This window comes from Olea europaea, unplaced genomic scaffold (genome assembly GCF_002742605.1).
Source record: "Olea europaea var. sylvestris unplaced genomic scaffold, O_europaea_v1 scaffold2032, whole genome shotgun sequence".
NCBI classification, from domain to species: domain Eukaryota; kingdom Viridiplantae; phylum Streptophyta; class Magnoliopsida; order Lamiales; family Oleaceae; genus Olea; species Olea europaea.
In genome coordinates, this window is record NW_019238219.1 from 157877 (window position 1) to 182911 (window position 25035).

General features: G+C 37.4%; 2 protein-coding genes across 3 annotated transcripts; one reads left to right on the forward strand and one right to left on the reverse strand.

Moving 5' to 3' along the window:
• Positions 1–2756: 2756 nt before the first annotated feature.
• On the reverse strand, positions 2757–5085 carry LOC111379775 (chlorophyll a-b binding protein 3, chloroplastic-like). Its single transcript, XM_023003215.1, has 3 exons — positions 5043–5085; positions 3053–3106; positions 2757–2968 (listed from the first exon to the last, which is right to left on the reverse strand). Exons 1-3 carry the CDS (start codon positions 5083–5085, stop codon positions 2757–2759), a joined length of 309 nt encoding a protein of 102 aa, XP_022858983.1.
• Positions 5086–20327: 15242 nt separating this feature from the next.
• LOC111379776 (probable rRNA-processing protein EBP2 homolog) lies at positions 20328–22900 on the forward strand. 2 transcript variants are annotated; one of them, XM_023003216.1, is made up of 2 exons: positions 20328–20472; positions 21751–22900. In XM_023003216.1, the coding sequence occupies exon 2, from the start codon at positions 21777–21779 to the stop codon at positions 22656–22658; it is 882 nt and encodes a 293-aa protein (XP_022858984.1). In that variant the 5' UTR covers positions 20328–20472; positions 21751–21776; the 3' UTR covers positions 22659–22900. The 2 variants fall into 2 exon arrangements, with proteins under 2 accessions (XP_022858984.1, XP_022858985.1); XM_023003217.1 differs by having other exon boundaries at positions 20353–20472; positions 21769–22900.
• The last annotated feature ends 2135 nt before the right edge of the window (positions 22901–25035 follow it).

Below are 25035 nucleotides of genomic sequence, written 5' to 3' on the forward strand. Positions count from 1 at the left end.
CTTGATGTGTCCTTTCCTCTTGCAGTAATAACAATACACATTGCTGTACCTCACCTTCGATCTACCCCTCCGTCGATCACCATAAGTAACAAGAGCATCCCCACTCCTAGATGCAGGATCTCCAACCAACAACTCCATCTTCTCTTTTGAAAATAGGACGTCGTATACCTCCTCAATGGATAACGTGTCACGACTATACAGAATAGTATCACGAAATGACGAAAAAGAATTGGATAGCGAACACAACATGACCAAGGCTAGATCCTCTTCATCATATTTTACCTCCAACATCTCCAAATCTGCAACGATCTCCTTGAACACAGCAAGGTTGTCCTGCAGTGACCCTCCTTCCGCCATGCGATGAGAATACAACTTCTGCTTTAGAGTCAGTTTGCTCGTCAAATTCTTTGTCAAGCATAACTGCTCCAGCTTGAGCCACAAAGCAGCCGCTGTCTTCTCCTTCAAAACATCTTGCAGCAAATTGTTAGATAAATGAAGTTGGATTTGCGCTAAAGCTTTCCGATCCTTCCATTGTTTCTCCTCCATAGATAAGTTTGCTGGTATCCTATCAAAACCCAGCAAAGCATCATCAAGATCCATCTACGTCAACACAGCTCTCACCTTTACTTGCCACAACGAAAATCTTGTATTGCGATCCAATAGAGGAATTTCATACTTCAACGAATTCATCTTTGAAAAATCTCAATCAAATCACAAAGAACTTGCAACCTGCAACGCCCAAAACTAAAAACTACCGAACGTGCAAGGGGCAAAATAGTCTAGAACCACAATTTTGCCCAAAATTGAAATTGGACACCACCACAAGATCCGTCTCGTCGTCCGGAGAAAACTACCTGAAGACATCGTCGTCGAAAAACACATCATGTGCCGCCACTCTCTCGCCGGAGTTACCACCGTCGGCGACTGGTCGAAAAACGCGCCGATGACTTGTGACCCTTTTTGGACCGTTTCTACCTGCTGAGTCCACTAGTGGTGTTTGTTTCTCCAAACTCTTTTTGGTTTAACTAGAAACGCAAAAACGGATCTGGAAAAAAATCGAAAAATTGGATAGATTCGTTTTCTGATTTTCTGGTAATTTTCAAACGATTTTCCGATCAGTTTCAAGCCAAAAATCCACCAACAACCCCGCTCTGATACCACTTGTTGGGACCGATTGACCAATAATGTAGGAATTGAGATTTAATGAATTTCACTTGTTGTAATTGAAGTATTGAATAAGATCACAAATAACCACGAACAAGATTAAATTAAAGAAATAAAATAACTGATGAACAAAATTAAAGTAAAGAAATAAAAGAACTAGTAGAGGAACGATGTTATTTTATTCAATCAATGAAAGGAGAGAATTACAGTAATAATGGCTTCCACAATACTAAAAGAAGAGCCTTGTATTTATAGTATAAAATCCAGCCCTAAAAGAGTCCCAGAAAAGGTAAGAAATCTAATACAATTTAGACTCCTATTTGAGTCACACTTCTAACAACTTGTTTATCCTTCAGTTTCTGGTGGGAATGACAATACAATGATCAATCCATTTGTTGGTAATGCCTCCAGCCTATCGGGGCTGGGGTGTAGAAGGCTGCTGGTTTGTTTAGAAGAGAATGATCCATTGGCGGGAAGATATGTTGAGAGTGAAGAAAAGTGGATGAATGGTACAGTGGAGATGGTGGTAGTTGAAGGAGAAGAATATTGTTTTCATATCTTTGATCTTCATCACGAGAAAGCCAAAAATTTTGATTAAGCTTTTGGCTTCTTTCATTTTCATCTAGGGTCAAATATAATCAGCTTATTTCTTGTTTCTAGTTTCGATTGTCAACCTAGCGTTGGGAATAAATGTTTGAAGAATAATTTCTCAGTTTGGTGTCATTTTGTTGGAACTTCTGGCTTCAGATTTTCATACTAATGATTGGAATCTCAAATAAATACCTACAGCCTTTTTGAACACGTCAATTAACATTTCAAATGTTCAAATGACGCAAAAGAAAAATTATAATAACAATAATACATGATCATAATCCATGGTTATGAAGTAGACATGTAAAGTTACTTCCCATGATCGAGGCATTCTTCTGCCATGGATCCTCAGAAAGAACTAGAGTATTTGAAAATCCAAATTTCATTTGTGAAAAAAGGATTACACAGTCTAGTTAAGAGAGGCAAAGGCAAAAGTACACAGGCTATGGTATGATGAATCCGAGAAAAATCGAATAATATGGTGTGGAAAAGAAGAGCAAACATCTTAGCATTTTGATTATTTTTTAGACGACCTTGCCATCAAACATCTTATTTGATTCAGTTTGCATAATCAATTTGGTAGAGAGTGGGAGAGTCGTCGCGCGTGTGTGTGTCTATTAATTTTGTCATCAAACTAGCTTACTCATGATCTTGTTGATTTACTTCCCAGTCATCCGTGATCGAGTTTTGCATGAGCTTATTATATGTATTTAGCACGTGTCAACGATGTAACATATAACTCAATTAAATGTTGTAGTTAGGATGAAAGATATAAGAGAAATGTTCGCATCCCTATTTGTTGAATTCAACTGGTTCATGATTTATTCAATCTCCATTCATAATATAGTGCATATATATAAATTTTTCTAAAGTTAAATTTACACCATCATGCATTTTCTTCAATTATTGGCACTAGATTGAACAAATGAAACTGAGTTTATGATCCAGCCATGAAATTGGCGGCATCGACCTAAGCATTGTTACCAACCCAATATATTTTTTTAGGTGCTCTTTTCAATGACAATAGCCTGCATAAAGAACCCGAACATGAAGAACATGGTTAGGCTTCCATTCTTGATTTTCTTCACCTTCAAGTCAGCAAAAGTGATGAAGTCATCAGCAAGGCCAAGAGGATACAAGTATTGGCCATCGGAGTAAAGGTTGTCTTTGCCAATAACTTCTAAAATGTTGATTCTGAACCCTTCAACGAGTCCTATGAGTACAATATGGAATGCAACAACTACCAAAATGTCCTATGCATGTATGAGATTGGGATTGCCCAAGTAGTCTAGTCCACCTTCAGAGAATATTTGATCTCCAGCCTTGAACCGAACTGGCTCGTAGAAGTACACTGTAATTCATTTCATGTTTATGAATGCATTAACAAATTCCGTACCTGCATCCGCACAAAGATATAATGTCGTGTATACAAATATTTATTAAATTGAATTCTTAGTAACATCACCCGTGATTGGGACAAACTAATTATTCAATACCCAACGGAAAATGTCAATGATAGATGCATCAGACAACACAAACTTCCATACGTAACTAAAATTACTTGTACAATTCAAAGTTCAAACATGTGAAATCACAGTGCTATGACTGATATTTTGAAGGAATTCAACATGATATCCACCCAAACATTTCAACGACAGAGGAATCAAGGGTGAGTTACTTTCATATGTAACAAAATATATAAATCAAAGTTCAAATATGTGTAAACCCAGTGATATCAATTATGATTGGCAACTAGCAAGTGTAAAAATTGAAATTATTATGCTTTTCACAACTAACTACAAAATATATCTCGATTTGTTGCAATATAAATTAATTCATGAATTCAGTAATTTATTCTCACATCACATCTTCTGGTGATATTTTATCTGTTCTCAAAACATATAAACTTTATCTCCGTTTCCCATATTTCATAAATTATGATATTAATATCCAATTTCATCACATCACAATATGTAGTGTTACCTTCAATTCGTCGAAGATAATTTTCAGGAGTAATTCCCAATTTCAAAAAAATAAAAATAAAAAATGAAATAGTAACTAAAGAAGAACATGACTCGACTGAAGAAGATGGATGAAAACTGAACGCGAAGATCAATCCTAAAATGATTTCCACCAGTGGTGATACGCAATTGTTTCCTGTTGCAGTTTTGAATTGGTTTTTGATTTGGGAGGCATTGAATGAAAGCAAAACGTTTGCATTATTTTCAGTTACAAAAAATAGTAAATGTTATAATTTTAGAAGGTAGTATTTATTAATATATTTTACATATTACTAGTATATTAGATATATATTTACAAATTGTAGTTGTTTCGCGAGGGTAGTCGCTAACAATTAAAAAGGGATCAGACAATTGTGTAAGGAACAAACTTTTTGAGACAAAGTCCCAAAAAGGGGTGTTTTATTGGCGATAATTTACAATTGGAACTAAACAAAATGCCTCAAAGGGGCGCAAGCACATGAGTACTGAAAGAAATGTTTAAATTTAAACTAAGAAAATTGAAATTACATATTCTCTGTTTGAGAGTGTTTGATTCGGGGTCCTTTCTCTCTATGTCTTCTCTTCCTTTTATATTCCCTCGATGATTCCTTTGTGACAAACCGCTTGGAAACTGCTCGATTGCTTCATAACCACCCACTTTCTTTATGGTGGCTAACTTATCGTGGAACTACCGTCTTTAACTGCTGCCACTACTCTTTGTCGTTCAACCGCCTTCAACTGGGTTCCTTGAATCGTGGAATGTGATAAGGTTGCTCAATAACTGCTTTAATAACTGCATTCCTGGATAACCATAACATTTTATGTTTGCTAAGATCCTCGGCGATTCGAAAATATGGGCGAGAACAAGGTCATTGCTCTGGGCACTTCATTCGCTCATATCTTGGGCGTCTTGCAAGTTTGGGCAATGATGTTACTTTATTCGTGGGCTTCCACTACATTTATTAATAACCCTGTCTGGGCCTTTATCCTGAATTACCCAATTGGACTTCATTCCTTGGGCCATTCGATTTGGGAATTCCTCAATTGGGCTTCATTCCTTGGGCCATTCGATTTGGGCTACACTTTCAGTGTGTCAACAATTATCCCCCAATATGGCAGAATTAATACTAATTATTAATCTTTGCCATATTTATTTTGTGTTTTCCCACAACATTTGAAATTCCTAAGAATTTCAATCATTACTTCCTTCCATAGCCTGAAAAGGTGCGACATTGCAAACCCTTATAAACTCCAAAGACACGCCATTTCATCGCACCACTAAATCACGTCTCATTATTTCACGTTTCTTTCTCGCAATATTACTGTTCATCTTCTTGCTTTTCTGCTACGTTTCTCAAGCAAACTTTAACAAAATTGTATTTCATTCCCAATGGCGGCTCCACAAACCCAATTTGTTGACTCTTTTAGCTTCGAAGATTTTCAGAAAATCCTTACTTGGCCATATGTAAATCCGAACTTCCTTGCACCAACCAATGCCGAACTCAATGAGTTCTATCTGGGTCCATCATTCAACAACACCGAAGTCGTCGATCAAGTGGCGGTGGGTCAACTGTTCCCTTGCACTCAAGGTCCTCTGTTCCTGAACTCTTTGTTGCTATAGCCGATTCGCGAAAAATGTATTCGCACTTGGCCTAAATCTGATGTTATTTTTCGTAGGCGGCATGCTAGCCTTGTGGGCCATGGTCCTACCAAGACAATTTTTGATCGTGCTAGGATTTCTGATTTATTAGAAATCGCTCTTCAACCCTCAATTTTTAACCCAGTGCTTTTTCCTATTACTTTAAGTTTTTGGTCTTCTGAATATAATACATTTGTTTTCCCTCTTGGTCCCATGTCTATCACTTTAAGGGATGTTGGGGCCCTTGTAAATCTTCCACTTTTGGGCGATACCATTTTCCCTGATATTTTGATTTCCGATGTCGTCCCGAAATTTGACAAGAAACTCACTGAGTCCTACTCAAGCCTGCAAACCTCTTATAATCACTCAAGCGCTGAACCCTCCCATGTTGAGCGTGTAACCTTTCTTTAGATTTGGCTTTGTAAATATATTCTTTGTGTGTTAAGTATGAAGCCTTCCATGAGTTTCTTACCCATAGCGCATGAATTAGCGCGTGGTAGGCCTTTGAATTTGTGTTCCTTCTTTTTAGCTGTCCTTTATAGAGGCATGGCTTCTCTTCAATTAAAATTGAAGAATGGTGCATCTCCCACTGGCAGTGGGCCTCTTTGGTTCACTCAACTGTGGTTGAGAGCATATTTTCCACCACTTGGTGCTCCATCCATTTCCAGTCGTTCTGCTAGCTGCTATGGGCTAGCCATTGATCCACTGACCCCTGTACATATGTCTAGTAGGGACATTTTTTTCATTCTTTTATTCCTTAAATGCGATTCCTTCTTTCTTTCCTTTTTCAGCTCACTGACCCCAGATTATGTGCAACCTCCATCCACCCTGGACAGTGCGAGCTCCTCTCTGCTCGTTTGGGTTCAATTTTTGACCGGGAGGGAGTTGTTCCATGACATTTTAACTGGAACTAATGCCAAAGCTGGGGTTGAAATATAAGCTCCCCAATTTTTTGCTCGCCAACTTGGTTTTGGCCAAACTTGGCCTGTTCCTCCTTGTTACTCTAAAAATTTGACAGACCGCTTTCACACCATTAATAGGGCAGAGGCACAAGCTATAGATGCTCTCAACCTTCTTTTGGTGAGCAAGTTTTCATTAGCCCCCTTCAATTCTAGCCATGCCATCCATCCCCTTTTTGAACAACTCTCACCATCAGTGAAGGGCAGATTGTTTGCAACTGATGTCAATCGTGCTTTCCATTCACTAGATCAGTCAAACACTTCTTCCACTTCTCCTATTTTGGTCACTCCTGTGTCCATTAGGAATCATTCCTCCCCCGTTCGTGCTAAACAATCTATTCGTCCATCTACTTCTCTACCTGCCAAGGCTACTGCAGCTAAGAGTGCCTTGAGCCGCAAACGACCAGCTTCAGCATCTCCCACTTTGGAGGATGATAATGATGATGATGCTCCCCTCATCGTTAGGAGAAAGGTAATTGAATTCTGTTTACTCACAAACATACCTTTCTATGTGCTAATGATTTACTTGATTTCTCAGAAAAATTTAGCCTTTCCTTTGAAGGCTTTGGTGTTGGCAACTCTTGCTCCATCATCCTCTACTGAAGCTGCTTCGTCCAAATCAACTGACGAAGGGACTATGCTTAAAGAGAAACCTTCAGTCCTGGAATCCTCATCACAACCAATGGAAGAGCCACCTTCTTCCCAGGGCGCCGACCCCCCAAACATCGAACCAGAAGGCAATACATTTTTTGATGTTTTACCTTTGCTTGTGCTATTGGTTTCTGATTTGTTACTTCTTGAATTCTGTAGAGGGTCTCATGGGTCTGCCCATTGTGGCAGAGTCTTCTCGCCTAGATAAGGGGAAGTCTCCACAGGTGGTGGAGCCAACTGGTGATATGCCACTTCCCAAGATTGCTGATAAGGTAATTTTTCGCTTTACTTTCATTTTCGCTTCATTTATTGTAGTGAAAGCCCTCAATGTTGGCATTTTTCTTTACAGGGTGTTGATGACATTGTGCGTTCCATCCAGAACTTGTTCACTTCTGGGGGCAAGTCAAGACGTCTCACCCTACTTCAACTGGTCGTCCTTCTGCTTCTTCAGAGGAAGATATGAAGTTCCTCAAACAGTCGATATTTAAGTATGTGTCTTTTATGGACATGGACATTGGTCAGGCTAGTGTTGCTAAACATAAGGATAAGCTTGAGCTATTGAGTGCGAAGTTGGCGCAAGCACTGACACTTCCGTCGCTCAATATTTCTGCTGATTTTAAAGCGACGTTGAAGGTTGTCCACTCTGACATCCTCTCCTTGTTGGCCAAAAATGTTGAACTGAAGGCTAGGAGTATTCAATATCTCCGCACTGCATCTGAAAGAGAGTCTTTGCTTCTAGAGATTAACAAAGCTGAAGACGAATTGAAAGAAATCTCTTCCGAAGTTATGATCGAAGACTCTCTGATGACAAGTTTGGCTGCAGAGATGAAGGTGCTTCAAGCAAAAATGGAAGATTGTAGAGCGAGAATGGCTGCTAAAAAGCGTAATGCTTCCCAAGGAATTGAGTGAACCAAGTCTTTGGTCGAGTAGTACAAAAAGCTGGAGGTTGATGACGATTTTGTAGCTGAATTAAATGTCGCTTCTTCTCAGCAGAACGAGGATTGCGGGAGACTTAGGAAAAGGATTCGATCAGCCTGGGGTGAATTGTAGTTAAGACATCTAGTGCCTTAAATTTTCCTTTTGTAACTTCGTACTAACTATCATTGCTAAATTTGAATGTAACAGCAGCCATTGTCATTAATGAATGACTATTTTGACTACTTGTGTGCTAATTGACATTGTCCTTAATCGTCAACCCCCCAAGCATTTAGCTGCTTTATGCTAAGATTCATGTACATTCTCTTCTCGTATTTCTGTTTTTTTTCTCAAGACTTTGGGCCACTTGACTCCAATTACTAGGCACAAATGTGGCCGTTCATATTCTGTCTCTTCACCTTCACGCCCCTATAAATGCACGTATATTTCGCGCTTTTCATTTTCATTTTCATTCTTTTCTTCAAAAACTAATTTGCTGCCATCGTTTGGCATTTCAACAATCGATCGAAAATTTTCGTCTTCCACAGAATTGGATCATTTGATCCGCCCATTTTGCTACCTGTTTTGATGCCACCTTTGATATGGGAGATATAGGAAATGTTTTTTTGGCCAACAAAGTTCTTCCCATCGTCTCCATGTTCTTTACAAGGAGTTCAATGATGGAAGGCAATTTTTGAGGATGCATGTCAAGCCACCTTGCTTGCTAAGAGTGCTTCTCAGTCTCCTTACCCGTTATTGCAGCGATGCATTTAGGTAGGCGATGTGAGGGTGCTTCTCTTCCCTTCTGCTTGCTAAGAGTGTTTTTTGGCCTCTCTGCTTGCCTTTGCAGCAGTGCGCTCAGGATGACAATCAAGGCCAGTTCACCCTCTTACTTGGCGATCGATCGAGAGATTAGTTTGCTCTCAATTGTAGCTTATAGAGCATTTAGTATTTTGTATCTCGCAATTTGTAATGAATGTTTGATAATAAAGGAATTTATTTGAACGTATTTCGTTCTGGCCCTTTTTATATACGATCGTTCAACGCGATTTGATTACGCTTTTATTTGTTCACTTTCCCATAAGGAATGAACATATTTTTTTAAATATTTGCCATTAATGAACCTCATGTGCTTGGTGCCATCTAAATCTTCCAAATGATAGGCTACATTAGGCAATGCACTATTTACTTTATATGGCCCTGCCCAATTGGGCGACCACTTGCCATATTTTAGATCTTTGCTATCCAAAAGGAGTATTGTTTTCCAAACCAATTCGCCCAGGCTAAATGACTTGGCTATAAATTTTTTATTATAAAACTTAACCATCCTTTGTTTTTGAACTTGCAATCTATCTAGAACGTCCAACTCCAATAAGTTTTGAACTAGTGATTCGGTATACTCATCATCACTTAACTTATGTTGTAAACATACTCCGATCGATTGCATGTTAATTTCCATAGGCAAAACGACCTCATGTCCATAAGTAAATTGGAAAGGAGTAATTTTGGTACTTGACCGAGGCGACTTCCTATAAGCCCATAAGGCCTTGTTTAGACATTCGTACCAATTTCTGACATTTTCATCTATCATTTTTCTTATGATATTTTTTAGAATCTTATTAGAAAATTCTGTTTGTCAGCGTAATACAGTGTGGAGTTCACTACTTTAACTCCAAACTCACTCAGAAATTTATTCACTTGATCTCCATTTAAAGAAGTTCCATGATTTACTATCAAAGTTTGTGGAATCCCAAATCTATAAATAATATGATCACGGATAAATTTTATGACACTCTTTTGGGTGATTTCTTTTAAATGTATCGCTTCTACCCACTTAGTGAAAAAATCAATTGCAACTATAACAAAGGTATGTTGCTTGGACGATAGGGGATAAATCTTCCCTATTAGGTCTATCGCCCAACCTTTGAACAGCCAATGTTTGATAATATGTGTCATCTCTCTTGCTGGCGCCCTTTGTATTGGACCATGCTTTTTTCATGCTAGACAACTCTTTGCATATTGAACACATGATTCTCCCATCTTGGGCCAAAAATACTCATTCCTAATAATTAACCATCTCATCCTTTGGCCAGCTTGATGAGCTCCACATATCCCTTCATGCATCTCAGCCATGATTGTCCTGGCTTCTTGCAAACTTACACATTTTAGCAATATACCATCAGAGCGTTTCTTAAACAACTCTTCATCTATCAGTGTATAGTTTAGCAAACGCAACTTCATTTTTTTATTATCTCCTTTATTAGGTTCTTTAATGAACCTTTTAATCTCTGCCCTCCAATCTATTGTATCTCCATCTTGTATCCAATGAATTTCAATCCTTCTCGCCCTTCTTTGGACTATGAGCAATATTACTCCATATTCATAAGTAGATTTCCGATTTAAAACCTTTGAATACCCTGAGGCCATCTGGGCCAACTCATTTGCTACGTCATTATATATCCTATTAACACATTGAAGCTCTACTTGGTCGAATTCTTCCAACAACTCTTGGGCGATTTCATATTGACTTATAATGGAATCACTTTGGCACTTAAAATCACCAATCAATTGGTAAATTACCAATTGAGAATCGTCTCTAACGATCACATTCTTTACTTCCATATCTATCACTAATTCTAGGCTCACGATTAAGGCTTTATATTCGGTTTGATTGTTGGTGCACATCCTATCTAAAGTGAATGCGAACTTGTAACAAATCCCTAAAGGATTTATCAATACTATTCCTACTCCTGCACCTTTAGAAGTATTTGACCCATCGAAATACAAAATCTAAGGTTTTAATTCGAATGAATTGATTTTTAATTCAATTTCTTCAGGCATGTTAAGGCATGGATGATAGGTCAGAAAGTTTGCCAAAACCTGATTTTTTATTGTCTTTTGGAGTATGTATTGTATTTCGAATTCTGATAATGCTAACGTCCAAGGCCTACCGTTTGGTGTAAAATAGGGCGAGAGAACATATACTTAACCAAATTTACTCTAGAAATCAAATAAACGGTTACAGGTCATAAATAAACCTTTAATTTCGTACATGTGAAATACAATGCAAGACATAATTTTTCAATGACAGAGTAATTACGTTCATATTTTGTTAACCGTCTACTCAAGTAGTAAATCACCCTTTCTTCACCAGATTGGTCTTCTTGCGCGACCATTCCAACTATTGATTCTTGTTCAGTCGATATATATACTTTCATTGGCCGTCCTTGGATTGGTGACACCAACACTGGTGGACTGGATAAATATGTCTTTAGGCTTTCAGAAGCCTTTTGATGCTCTTCTTTCCAGACGAATTCGTCCTGATTTTTCAACTTTAAAAGTGGCGAAAAAGTTTTAGTTCGCTCTGCACAGTTAGAAGTAAAGCGTCTTAAAAAATTTACTTGACCTAGAAACCTTTGCAAATCTTTTTTATTACTAGGTGATTTGGCTTCTAAAATAGCATTCGCTTTATTTTTATCAAGTTCAATCCCTCTTTTGTGTACTAAGAAACCAAGGAGGTTTCCTGCGTTAACGCCAAATGCACATTTCAAGGGATTCAATTTTAGTTTATATTGCCTCATTCGCTCAAATGAGCATCTCAATTGTTTAAAATGGTCCTCTTCTTTAATTAATTTGACCACTATATCATCTACATACACCTCAACAAACTTGCCTATCATATCATGAAAAATCAAGTTCATTGCCCTTTGATAAATTGTTCCTGCATTTTTTAGGCCGAAAGGTACAACTACCCATTCAAAACATCCTAGAGATCCAGGGCACCTAAAGGCAGTTTTGTGTATATCTTCCTCAACTATATAAATTTGATTGTATCTTGAATACCCATCCATGAAGGAATGTATTACGTGTCCGGCAGTCGAGTCTACTAAAGAATCTACTGTAGGCATTGGATATTCATCTTTGGGTGTGGCTATATTTAAATTCCTAAAGTCTATGCACACCCTTAATTTACCATTCTTTTTTAGCATTGGCATGATATTAGACAACCATTCGACATATCTGGCTGTTCTAATAAAGCCTGCTTTTAATAATTGCTCTATTTCTTTCTTAATTTCAGGGAGTACATTAGGAGCAAAATGTTTAGGAGGTTGTTTATGAGGTTTAATGTTGGGCTTGGTTGGTAATCTATGTTCTACCAAACCTCTATCTAAACCAGGCATATGTTCATATTTCCAAACAAAACAATCCTTACATTCCTTTAATAAAGCGATTAATTTATCACTAACCTCTTGATCAAGCATCTGGCTGACAAAGGTTGGGCGATCTTCCCCTTCATTGCCAATATTCATTTTAATCAGAGGGTCTTATGCTTGAGCGTATCCAGGCTTGGTGATCCCCATTACTTCATCGTCCAATTCCCTTATAGGCACTTCTTCTTCTAAACAATCCACCTTGTTGACTTTTCGGCCAATATTTTGCTCCAACTCGAACACTGCCAATTTGTCTCTCAATACTTCCAAGGCTGCTTCTTCTTTCGTCTTGTCCTTACATTCTTTATTGAAAGCCATTAATTTGGCTTTGAAGGGCTGAACATCGGCCATTTGCCTTTGTTGTTTACAACTCATTTAAAACTCCTTGATTACTCTTTTGCCAATTACTGGCTCTTCTAAGGCCACTATGTTTGGCCTCATTTGACTGAACATTTCAGTGAGTGCATCTATCGAAAATAGCTCTTCACTCTGTACGACAATTTGAGTTTCTTCTCCATTTTGGACTACTCTGACAGGTCCATAATTTTCTTCGTACATGAACATTTCCTCTGATTTTGCTTCCGCGACAAAAGGCCTATGATCGGCCTGCACCACTTCTGCTTCACCCGTATCATTCCAAAAAATCAGGCATTGATGGAGCGATGAGGATATACAGCGACTTCCGTGTATCCAATCTCTTCCCAATAACACATTGTAACTAGTAGGACCATCTATTACAAAGAAGACTGTAGTCCTAATAGTTGCAAAGATAGAAAGTGATATGATTCCAACAAAAGTTATCCTTACAAGTTTCAATGGAGGAGCAACTTCATCCTAGATGGAATGGTGTTTATAGCTGCTCCATTATCAACAAGTACTTTTGCCACAGGTATGCCGTCAACTAAAGCTTTAACGTACAATGGCCTCAACTGTTTAGTTAACTTCATGACTGGTCTCTTAAAAATAATCTTTTCTGCAGCATCTATTTTCACTTCCTGTTTGTCCTCCGTTGAGTTATCCTTTTGTGATAAGTCAACGTGCAGTATGTCACACTGAACTTCTGTTTCCTGAATTTCCTTTTTACTGTTTTCTAATACTTCTTCTTCAGTTACCCAACCTGTGGGGGGAGACATTATTCTTGGAGGTGATCCATACTTTTCAGAGCGAGGAACTCTTTTTTTCCTTTTGGGCATCCCGTACAGCACATAATAATCGAAAGAAAGCCCAAACGGTTCCCCCAACAAGTCCACTTCACGAACCCCCTCTCGATATAGTTGTTTTAATAGAGTATTGTACGATATCCCTCTCTTTCTTCTTTCTGCTTCCAGATCAATTTCATCTTCGATGTCCGTCATACCATCATCCCCTTCATCATCATAGGCCCCTCTAGAAGTTTGGTCTTCCTCACATTCCAGCACACATGATTCTTCTTTGTTATCCTCCATTTCTTCTTCTTCTTTCTCTTTATTCTTGAACTCATTGGCTAGTAAGTAATTATTAGCCATGACAGGAGGTAACGTACCAAACTGAATAGTAAGGGGCTAATCTGGATCTTCTCCATTCCTTCTGTCTCGTTCAAACTTCGATCTCCCAGAAGAACTTTCTGACAATTCTTCCATCGATTCGCCTGTACCAGTCTCTTCACTGTCTTCAAGAATATTTTGATTGGCCACCTCGAGTAATTTAGGCGCCTTAGGATGTGGCATTCCCTGTTGTTGCCTCATCATTCGTCCATAGTTTCATTAAAAACGCCTTTGTTGGGTTCTAGTCATCTCATTAAAGAGTATCACCCTTCCTGCGTTATACTGGAACGAATGCCATACATTTGGTTGGCGAGGTTGTGGCCTGAATGTTCTCCCATTATTTACTGGCCTAAACTGCCTTCAAAAGGCGGTCCCCTATAGAATGATGTACCTCGCCCTCTATCAGGCTGAACGTTTGGGAAAAAAACTAGGGCGATGTTGATACTGCCATATCCCTGATTTCTCTGTATTTGCACTCACTTCTCTTTTGCATCTTGCACAAAAGATGTCTTCATCCTTTTTGGGTTTCTTCCCTTTGATCCGTTCAAAGATATTGGGATGTGGCCCAGGGTCCTCTTCCCCGTCATCTATAACCAACTTGAATTTTGACAACTTGTTTTTGAAACCAGTCGTCACCATGTTCACCCCAAGTGGCTGTGGAAAAGGATTTTTATTCACTGTCATCTTCTTCTTATCTTCGAACGTAAGTCGTCCTGATTCAATGGCGTCCTGTAATACATGGTGAAAAATCAAATAGTTGTTAGTCAAATGTGACCATGCATTATGTCACTTACAATATTTTTTACCCTTAACTTGTTCAGGACTTGGCAATTTATGTTTATCGCTCAGTTTTATCTGTTTATCCTTATATAGTTTATCAAATATAAGATCAGCTTTGGTTACATCGAACGAGAACGTTCTAACCTTTTTGTTTTCATCTTTTATAGGCTCATCCTTGCCCGACGATCTAGGCTTAGCCATTATAGGACAAGAATACGTATCTCCTTTAATTAATTCGGCCAAACACATTTCGACTTGATCGTAATATTCATCATTAATGGTATAGACATCAAAGTTTGGGTCTCTATAATAAGTCCCATTGCTAGAGTTTTTCATTTGCTCTTCTTCTCTTATTAATCGTTCATACCTAATCACGTTTGCACTCAATTGAAAAAGATCAGGAAATTCCTTATCTTAGAATTTCTTTTTCAAATCAAAGCTTAGACAATTTTGAGCGATTTTTACAAACTCCTTTTCGGGCAAAGGTACAAAACATTTACTTCTTGCTGTCTTGAACCTTTGAAGGAAACCTTCTGCCCATTCGTTTGGCATTTGATGCAGACTCGCCAAATCGGCCAAAGTAATTTCAGACTCAATCTTATAAAATCGAGCATGGAACAACTGCTCCAATTGTTGCCACATTTGAACAGAGTTCACTGGCAAATGGATGAATCAGGAGAAAGCTACTCCTTTTAATGAACTAGGGAACAACCTCATTTTATGGTAGTCTGTTACTTCACCACTTTGCATTGTGAATCGCCCTATGTGTTATAGAGTAGACACCTCTCATAAACCAATAAATAATGAGAATTCTGGCACTTTATACCCTCTAGGCCATGGATATGCTTGGTCTACCCAATTAGGGTATGACTTTGTGTAAGTTGGCCTAATGACAGGACGTACCCCAAAGGCCACTTGATCCTGTACTATTTCCATAATTTGGTTTCTCAACATAACGTTGAGGTCATATGGAATTCCTACAGGTTGGTTGTTCGGTTGATTTGCCTGAGACCTGATGTTTGGTCCTTGGTTGGCAACAAAGTTACCATGTTTGGGCCATTGTTACCATTAGTTTGAATATTTATTCCATCATTGACACGTGGGGTATTCTGCCCATTATTTAGGACATTGTCTCTTATATTTAGGTTACCCCCTAAGTTAGATGTACCATTACCACTATTCTGATTTGACCTTACACCATCCTCCTGGTTTGAAGTAGAGAGACCAAAAAGTGGTTCTATCCCTTGATTTGGACTTAGGACTGGGGGATTATGTCCCACGATTGTCCTAGCTTGAAAGTGATTTGCAAGAGACATAACTGGCTGACAAATTTGGCCTACTAACTTATTCATTATTTCATTCAAAGTATTCAGTTTTTTGGACATGTTGTCATAATGTGCATTCCCATTCTGGGTAAATCTTTCCATATTATGAATATTTCGTAGATTTACCTGTTCAACAACATCCTGTGTGAGTTCTCCAAGTAATGCACGCATGGTTCGAGGACTCAATTTTGTCATTGGTTCATAACTACTGTGACTATTCTGACTTTGTCCCTCTGTTTGTGGAGAGCTATGCTGTTCCTCATATCACTCGATCACAGACTAGACTCCTTCCTGACTTGCTGCTTCCTTTTCAGATTTGTGAGGCATATTGTTTCACCTTTTGTATTTTCAACACCAAACACCAAGGTCCCACTGGGCGTGCCAAATTATTTCGCACGGGTAGTCGCTAACAATTAAAAATTGATCAGACGATTGTATAAGGAACAAACCTCTTGAGACAAAGTCCCAAAAAAGAGTGTTTTATTGGCGATGATTTACAATTGGAATTAAACAAAATGCCTCCAAGGGGCGCAAGCACACGAGTATTGAAAGAAATGTTTAAGTTTAAACTAAGAAAATTGAAATTACATATTCTCTATTTGAGAGTGTTTGATTCGGGGTCATTTCTCTCTATGTTTTCTCTTCCTTTTATATTCCCTCGGTGATTCCTTTGTGACAAACCGCTTGGAAACTTCTTGATTGCTTCATAACCACCCACTTTCTTTATGGTGGCTAACTTGTCGTGGAACTGCCGTCTTTAACTGCTACCACTACTCTTTATCGTTCAACCGCCTTCAACTAGGTTCCTTGAATCGTAGAATGTGATAAGATTGCTCAATAATTGCTCTAATAACTGCATTCCTTGATAACCATAACATTTTATATTTGCTAAGATCTTGGGCGATACGAAAGTATGGACGAGAACAGGGTCATCGCTCTGGGTGACTGTAAAGCACTCCATTCGCTCAGATCTTAGGCGTCTTGCAAGTTTGGGCGATAATGTTACTGTGTTCGTTGGCTTCTACTACATTTATTAATAACCCTGTCTGAGCCTTTATCCTGAATTACCCAATTGGGCTTCATTCTTTGGACTGTTTGATTTGGGAATTCCTCAATTGGGCTTCATTCCTTGGGCATTCGATTTGGGCTACACTTTTAGTGTGTCAACAGTAGTAATTTGTGAAATCTTATTTTTTAAAAGGTTAGATACGATTTTTTCCCTAAGTTTTTTGAAGGGGATGTGGCAGTCCCTATTCTATTAATTTGTAATAACATGTGCCAATTTTTTAATTACAGTCATTCACCTTTTAAAATTTGGAGCATCCTAGTTTTCATGGACTATTTTTGTACATTTGACGGTTACAAAGTCAACATTTCAATATAGTAAAATTACAGAGCCAAAAAAATTAAGGAAAATAATTTTCTAAATTCTCTAAACACCAATATTGTTTGTATTCGAAGTTCCAAAATTATCAATTGTAGATGCAATTTGAGAGACTGAGAGGAGAGTAAACTAGAAAAGAGCTGAGGGAATTTTGACAGTGGTTGTACAAATAACTTTTCACCTTATGGGGAGAGGGACTTTAGGCCTTTAGCCAAGAAAGGTTTGGAAGCACGGATGGGGTGGAGTTGTGGAGAGGACATATATGTATATTTAATTAGATGTTTGTTACGCCTCATTTTACGAGCCTCGGTACCGAAGTACCGAAGTGTCATCTCACCACTCCGAAGCCGGTGAAATCAAATAGACCACTCCGACCTCTCGAAGCTTCTCCAAAGTGATACACCGATTCCTGTCACTGATCTGCCGAAGTGTCCCGTCTCCGAGGTCGGGTTCAAGTGGACCCCCGTTAGAAGATTCGCTGCCAATTTAAGATTTGCTCTGCATATAAGGTTTAAATTGATTTGACGTCCCCCATAAAGCTATTTGATGTGACTTATCAACTTTATGTCAATTCAACTCGGGGGAAACAAACTGTCCGCCCACTCTACAAGCGCGGCTGATTGACGCCTATGAGCAGACGCTTCATACCGTCAGATGTATACACGTGTTCCACATCCCACGGTTCATACCACCTATAAATACCCAAAGATCGGCCAGAGGCAAAGGTAATGAAACTCTCAATAGATAGCACTCCATAACAAGTTTATATATTCTCCTCCCCCTTTATTGACTGATTGATTTGTGTAGTCCCTGGACACTGTTCCGACTACCCAAACCTGACTTGACCGTCGGAGTGTATACGGCCGCCACCCCCGTCGGTTCCGGCCGTGTGCGCCTGACAGTTTGTTCATTTCGTAGGGAGGAATACGTGGAGTAGCTACAAGTTGGCCACGTGGAAGAGCCATTTTTAGAGGTCAACAATGTTCATCTATCTTATCCTTTAAAATGTTATATATGTAAGAGTCACGCGTTCTTTTAAGTACAACATGGTCGGAAAATTTGTCACCGAAGGGAAATTGGAACAAATGGTTCCTAACCTATGGGAGTGGTTGTGCAAATGATCAAAAACATTTAAATCTTGGCATAAAAAATCTCTAACCTCCTACTTAATGCGCGAAATTGGTCATTTTGGATGGTTTCTATTCAATTCATAGTTAGAATGTCAAATTTTTTTTGATAAAAAGACTAAAATGTCCGAGAAAAGATCGGTACGGTCTCATTTCGAAGGAAAGACATTCCTAAATAAAAATAAATAAGTTAAAAAAAATATTAAATTACTACAAAAAGAAAAGACAACTCATCTTATTAATTAGTAATCAATATATGATAGAACATCTCTAATGCAAGCATACTTTGCTTTAAAGTTTATGTCATAAAAAGCAAAATATAAGGTATTTAAAATGTTAATCTCGAATAGAAGTCGATCGAGATTTCGTCAAAATGATGTAGTAGGAAAAATAGATGACATTGTTATCTAATGAGCTGAAACTCAAATTTAAAATTGATTCCCAGAATATTATAAGGGTTGTTATCCAAGTAACTTTTATTTTCTTAAAATAATATCAAAACCAATGAAACCATAAATTTGTTAAGTTATTGGGTATAATGGAGCTCCCACTATCTAGACAGAGTTCCCGTTGACTTGCACTGATTTTTTATTTTTATTTTTATTTTTCATTTTTCATTTTATTATTATTATTATTATTATTTGTGCTAAACATGCTCTAGTTTGGTCATATACACGATTTTTAAAGTTGCATAGTAGATGCCATTATGGGAGATTGGTTGGTAGAAATAATTGATTTTTCTTTTTGTCTTATATTTTCAACAAAAATTCTATTTATTTATTCAATTAAAGTAATAATATTTTAATCTTTTTTTTTATATCAAAAAATGACATTTTTATGGTCAATTTGAACCATCCAAAAGGATCAATTGAACATTAAGTGAAATGTTAGGAATATTTGCATCAAGTTTGAAGTTTAGGGACTATCTGCACAAATTCCCCATATGTAAATGATACTAGGGGTGGACAAAATGTTCATACCAAACCAAACCAGACCAAAACCAAACTAAACCAAACGGTTCGGTTCGATTCTATCAAAAAAATTAGTGGTTTTGGTTCTTTGAACCGAGAACCATTTGGTTTTAGTTTTGGTTCTGGTTCTGGTTCAGTTCTAGTTCAAAAACCATAACCAAAATTAATATTTAATTTTATATATAATAATAAGTGGAGACCCTAATTATATATTCATTGGAGATAGTCCATTGATTGAATGCAGTTTATTAATCAATTTCACATCATTAGAGATAAATGACTCATTAGTTGTCTACACTCTAATTTTGTGTTCAATTAAATTATTTCTCCTTCACTCATTTTCAATTTACACAACGCCGCAATATATTGGTACTGCATTTCATCAAGTCATTGAAGTGTCATTTAAGATCGAAAATTGAAATTGGTCAGTTACTTAAAAAGTCTCTAAACTCTTTTTTTACCTTATTTGTTTGATGAGTTATTTGTGTTCTTCACAAATAAAGGAAAACTTAATAAACATTCATTAAATATTAAACGGTAAATGTTGCATGTAGAAGTGGAATGTAAAAATTTTGATAATTCATTCTTTATTGTAGGAGTGTGCCTTCAAAACTACTGCAATTAATTTAAAGAATCTTTGCTATTACTTAGTAAACAATTTTTTGTATGAAAAAGAAAACTGATTGGTGTATTCAAATTATGAATATATTTTGCTTGTTAGTTATGAATTTTTTGATCTCGATAATTGAAATTTGAATTTCATAAATGTTTAATGTTTAAATTCTTGTGTAGGTATACATTACTAATTTCTATGATGCAAATCTAAAAATTTAAGAAATGAAATTAAAACCAAACCAAACTAAACCAGAACTGAACAGCTCGGTTCAGTTTGGTTTTATATCTTTAAAAAAAATCATTTGGTTCCATTATCAAAAAAATCGTTGGTTCATTGTTCGATTAGATTCTCTTGGAACCAGAGCCATATGGAACTATGTCCACCCTTAAATGCTACAATACAAACGTTAAACACTAAAAAATAAAGTTGAGGATATACGTTTAACAATAGCAATAAATTGGGGACCTCCCCACAAGTTTTCGAATTTCTATTCCAACAAAACAGTACGCACTAGAAATCCCAAACCCTAATTGAACGTATCGACCCGCTTCACTGGAAACCGCAAAACGTAATTGAAAAAATACGCACTAGCGGCAGCAAAATCCTTTCTTTCGAGGTATGTGCTTGCAGACTCTTCTTCACGCATGAAAATTTGCCTTCCTGTATTTTCTTGCTAATGGAGCAACCATTTTAGATGTTTCGCAGTGTCGATTTGTTTTGTGGGCTTTGTAAATAATTGAAATCGAATGTATGCACATATAAAATAGGTTTTCTATTTATGTTTCTTGATGTTTTGTGATATAGTAGAATATGAAGAGAGATTTGTTATTATTCGTTTACCTTTGTTTTCCAAACAATAAAAATGTTGGTGAATTTAGAAAAAGGATAAGGGGTCAGCAGGCAAATGATTTTCTGCTACTTCAGGGGCTAATTTATTGATTTGTACTATATTTTTTCTTAGTACTTGTTAGTTTCTGAAGAATGATTAGAATTTGTAAATCACCTTCGAGAAAGAAAGATGAATTTATGGAAGAAAAAATGTAGCCCTTTCGAAACAATAGATGCCAGCTTCTTCTGAGCTTTTTACGATGGGATATTAGAGGTGGTGGAGAGGCACTAGAATATAAATTCAATTCTATTCATATTACCCATCTTCTCTAGTCCATTCTTCTTTGTGAATGTATGCTAACATTTAAAGGCATTTAAGTTTGACATATGACATTTATGTTACAAGCTGTAACATGCGTTCTTAAGTATATTGCAAAGGAAGTCTGTTTATGTATAAAGCTTGTTACACGAGTAATTTTTGGGCTGGAGATGACTTTTATTGTTGTCACAATGAGTAATCAGAGAATGTGCACCTTGGATCTCCTGCTCTGTTTAAGAGCGTACCTTGTCATGAAAAGCATTTTGTTTTGTTTCATGCTTTGGATGAATACCTCCAATTGGTATTTTAAAGCTGGATTAATATGAAATATTAGGATTTGAGACTTTGGGTAGTCAGAGACCACTTCCATGAGGTCAGAACATAAAATTCTTACAAACTTGTGTGTAGACTGAGACCCATGCATCAAAATCTGGTTTGAACCTTGTTCATAGATTTGGTATTCTACAGCACCTCCTAAAAATTAGATGACAGGCCACCTCTTGAAAGGACGCCTACATTTATTATTTTATAACAGATAAACTGATATAATTGTTGAAGAATGATGACCCTGCTGCTCCTGCGTGCAGCCCCTGAGCTGGGTTTTCTTAGCATCTGCTTTCATTTGAGTGTTTCCCATCGTGCAGAGCTTTAACTTTTGGCTTTCATGGCAAAAAAATATTGTTGCTTGTTTGATGTGCTTAATTTAGCTGATAGGTGTTGTGTTATTTTCCCTCTTTTTGCTAACAGAATCTCGCCAAACTGAAGAAACACTGATGTCGATTGAGGAGATGGTGAATGATGTGGGGATGGGGGAACCTGATCCTGTGGTCTCTGAATCTGGATCAGAATCAGAAGAAGCTGAAGGCGTGAAGTTAATGGAACCTTCGAAGGATGCTGTAAACAATCGTGAAGGTTTGCTCGATAAGCTTGGAGATATCAACTGGCCTGCCAATGTCGAATGGATACACAAGCTTTCAATTGATATTGATCAGACACAAGAAGTGGATGTCAATGATGACCTGACACGGGAGCTTGCTTTTTATACACAGGCACTGGATGGTGCAAGGCAGGCCTTGGTAACATTTCAGTCAATGGGGCTTCCTTTTCTGAGGCCGTCTGACTATTATGCTGAAATGGTCAAATCTGATGCTCACATGGAGAAAGTTAAGGGCAGACTCTTAGCAGAAAAGAAAAAGGTTGAGGAGGCTGAGGAGAGAAAGAAGGCAAGGGAGAACAAGAAATTAGCTAAAGAGATACAAGCTCAGAAACTGAAAGAGAGGGCCAAGCAGAAGAAAGAAGATATTGAATCTGTTAAGAAGTGGAGGAAGCAGAGGCAACAAAGTGGGTTTGCCGGTGGTGATAAAGGTGGTGACCTTGATTTGGCTTTTGAAGAAGGAAAACCATTTGATCGAATGAATAGGAAGAAGCCATGGGTGGCTCCTGGAGATCGTTCTGGTGGGAAGGCAAAACAGGGTGGTGGAAAGGGGAAAAAAAGTTCAGATAAAAACATGAAGAATAGGGAACGTAGGGATTCGAGGTTTGGATTTGGAGGGAGGAAAGGGTTAAAGAAGCAGAACACGTCTGAGACCACGAATGATCTTACGAGAAGCTTTAATAAAAGCAAATTTTCTGGTAATAAGAGACAGAAAAAGTGAGACATTTAGATTTGGTTTTAATTCAACTCTTTGAAGCACAAGTCTATTTTAAATTGTTAGCTAATGAGTAAACGGAGAAGCAGAGTTTGTGTGTTCACTTTGAAGCGATTGATTTCTACCGGCTTTTGAACTATTGATATTTATAAACATGGTACGTGCATTTGCTTATTCAATTTCAACTTTATTATTGTAATCGACTTGTTTCCCAGACAACCATTTCTTAATACTTCTATTGCCCTGCATTACTGTTTTTGCAATTGATGTTGAAGTTACATATCGTTTCTTCTTGTGACCATTTGCCAATTTGCATTGTTATTCTTATGCTGCTGATTATTGAACAAGTCTGATCTATTATGACGTAGCCATATGCCTTTTTGTAGCCTTGGGTTAAATTCATGCCTATCCTATGGAGGCAATGTAGGTTGGTATGTTTCAGCCTCTTTAATCCACTACTGGATGTTGAAATGTAAATTAATGGTTAAAGTAAGTTTTTTTTTTTTTTTTTTAAACAATGTCTACGAGCATTAGCTTTCACACCGCACCTCATTATCTACTGAAATTGTGCTAGAAAAAGCTTCCTCTACGCACTTTTTTAGATCGGCACAAGCATTTAAAGGTCGAATCCGGTCCCATTATGCTAATGAGCCGTGCTAAATCTTGCCTAAGCTGCTTCTGTTCTTGTTAATCTTGGATTTTTTCAGATTGTGATTCAGATAAAATTGTATCAATGTTGATTTCAAATCTGGTTACGAGTATAACACATTGGTTGGAAAAAAGAAGAGAAGAAATAACAAAATAGACGATACAAATCAGAAAAATGTTAACATGGAGAACTTCAAAACACTTTCGAGTGGTAGAGACTCAAAGGCTAGATTTGAAGCAAACACCTGCATCTGGAAGCCATTTCTGCCCTTGAATGAATTAATTAACTCTAAACTTTTTAGAATGCTTAGTAGTAGTATTAAGCTTCAATTATACATGATAAATTATTAAAAGGCCATGCATGTATGTTTAACATTTGTAGAATCTATTGTTGTTCCATCAATTATATAAAAAGAATAAATGACCATATATTAAACAATGTATAAATAAATTTGGTGGCGACTTAAATTTTATTAAAAATTTGGGTCGTTACATTAACGATCCACTTTGTCTTCTCGACCCTTATATTTTCAACGTAAAGCCCCTTCTTCACATAGATGACAAATCTTTTTTTACTCTTCTCCGGCACAGCCTCAAGGGCAGCTGAAATAGTCTTGTATTTTCCAACGCCATCTTTCACCTCCACGGCATCTGCCTGAATCTTTGAACTTGAAGCTTGTAGAAGCTTCCTGTCCTTGAACGACAACCAATTTGGCTCTTCACCACTGTTGAAACTCATCAAACGACGCCTTCCAATGGCGCATCAATAGACTCTTCAATTGAGCTAATAATTGCCCCTCTGTTGTTAGTATATTCAGTGGAATTCTTTAGGTTTTGAACCATAATACTGCTCCATCCATTTGATGCATTTTCAAGGCCATCTAAGCATGTCTGCTGATAACTACCTGCAGAACTCAACCATGTCGTGAGATCTTTAAATGCCTCGAACAATGTCGTGTCCTCTATGGACTGTGATTTATTAAGATGATCTAATGCAAGAGAAATCAATTCTTGGCAACTTTCCAAGGCGGCAACTGTCATTTTATCTGTGATATTAAATTTCTTGATTCCAATGTCAAAGAAATCTTTCTAGGCCATAGAGAGCTCGTTTATCGCAACTTGGACAGACAATTTGTAGATATCATCAGGCTTGAAACTTCCAGATTTCACAAGAGGAGACAGGCTATTGTAACATGAAACCGGCTACAAAGTAACATTGCACACGACTCTGATAGCAGAAGACATCGACATATTTTCATCCCCGGATTTGCCATTTTTGCTTTGAGTAACTCCAACCAAAGTAGTTACAATAGCAGCTAGAAGAACAATGGAAGACTAGACAATGATTGAGATTCTATGTATCGTTTTTCTATGTGCCTCGAGCCTCTTTTGTCCAAGCACAAGTTGTATTAGAATACAACACAATCGTGAGGCTAATGGGCTATGTTATTTTGGTGCTATATCAAATGTTCAACCAACGAGGTGTCTTGTGTGCATGTATTGAATAAGTGTTACTATATCTAACAAAAGAAAGAAGGAGAGTAAAAAAGAGAGAATATTGCATCCTCATTTTACTCATTCTCTAGCTAAATAAAAATATAATACTTTTGCATACATAAATACAGACGACTGGAATAGTATTGGAAATCACGTATATCAAGGACTCAATAACAAATAAATTTAGATGATAAGATTAATTATCGCTTACAGTTACAATTGAAGAGAAGAATAAACT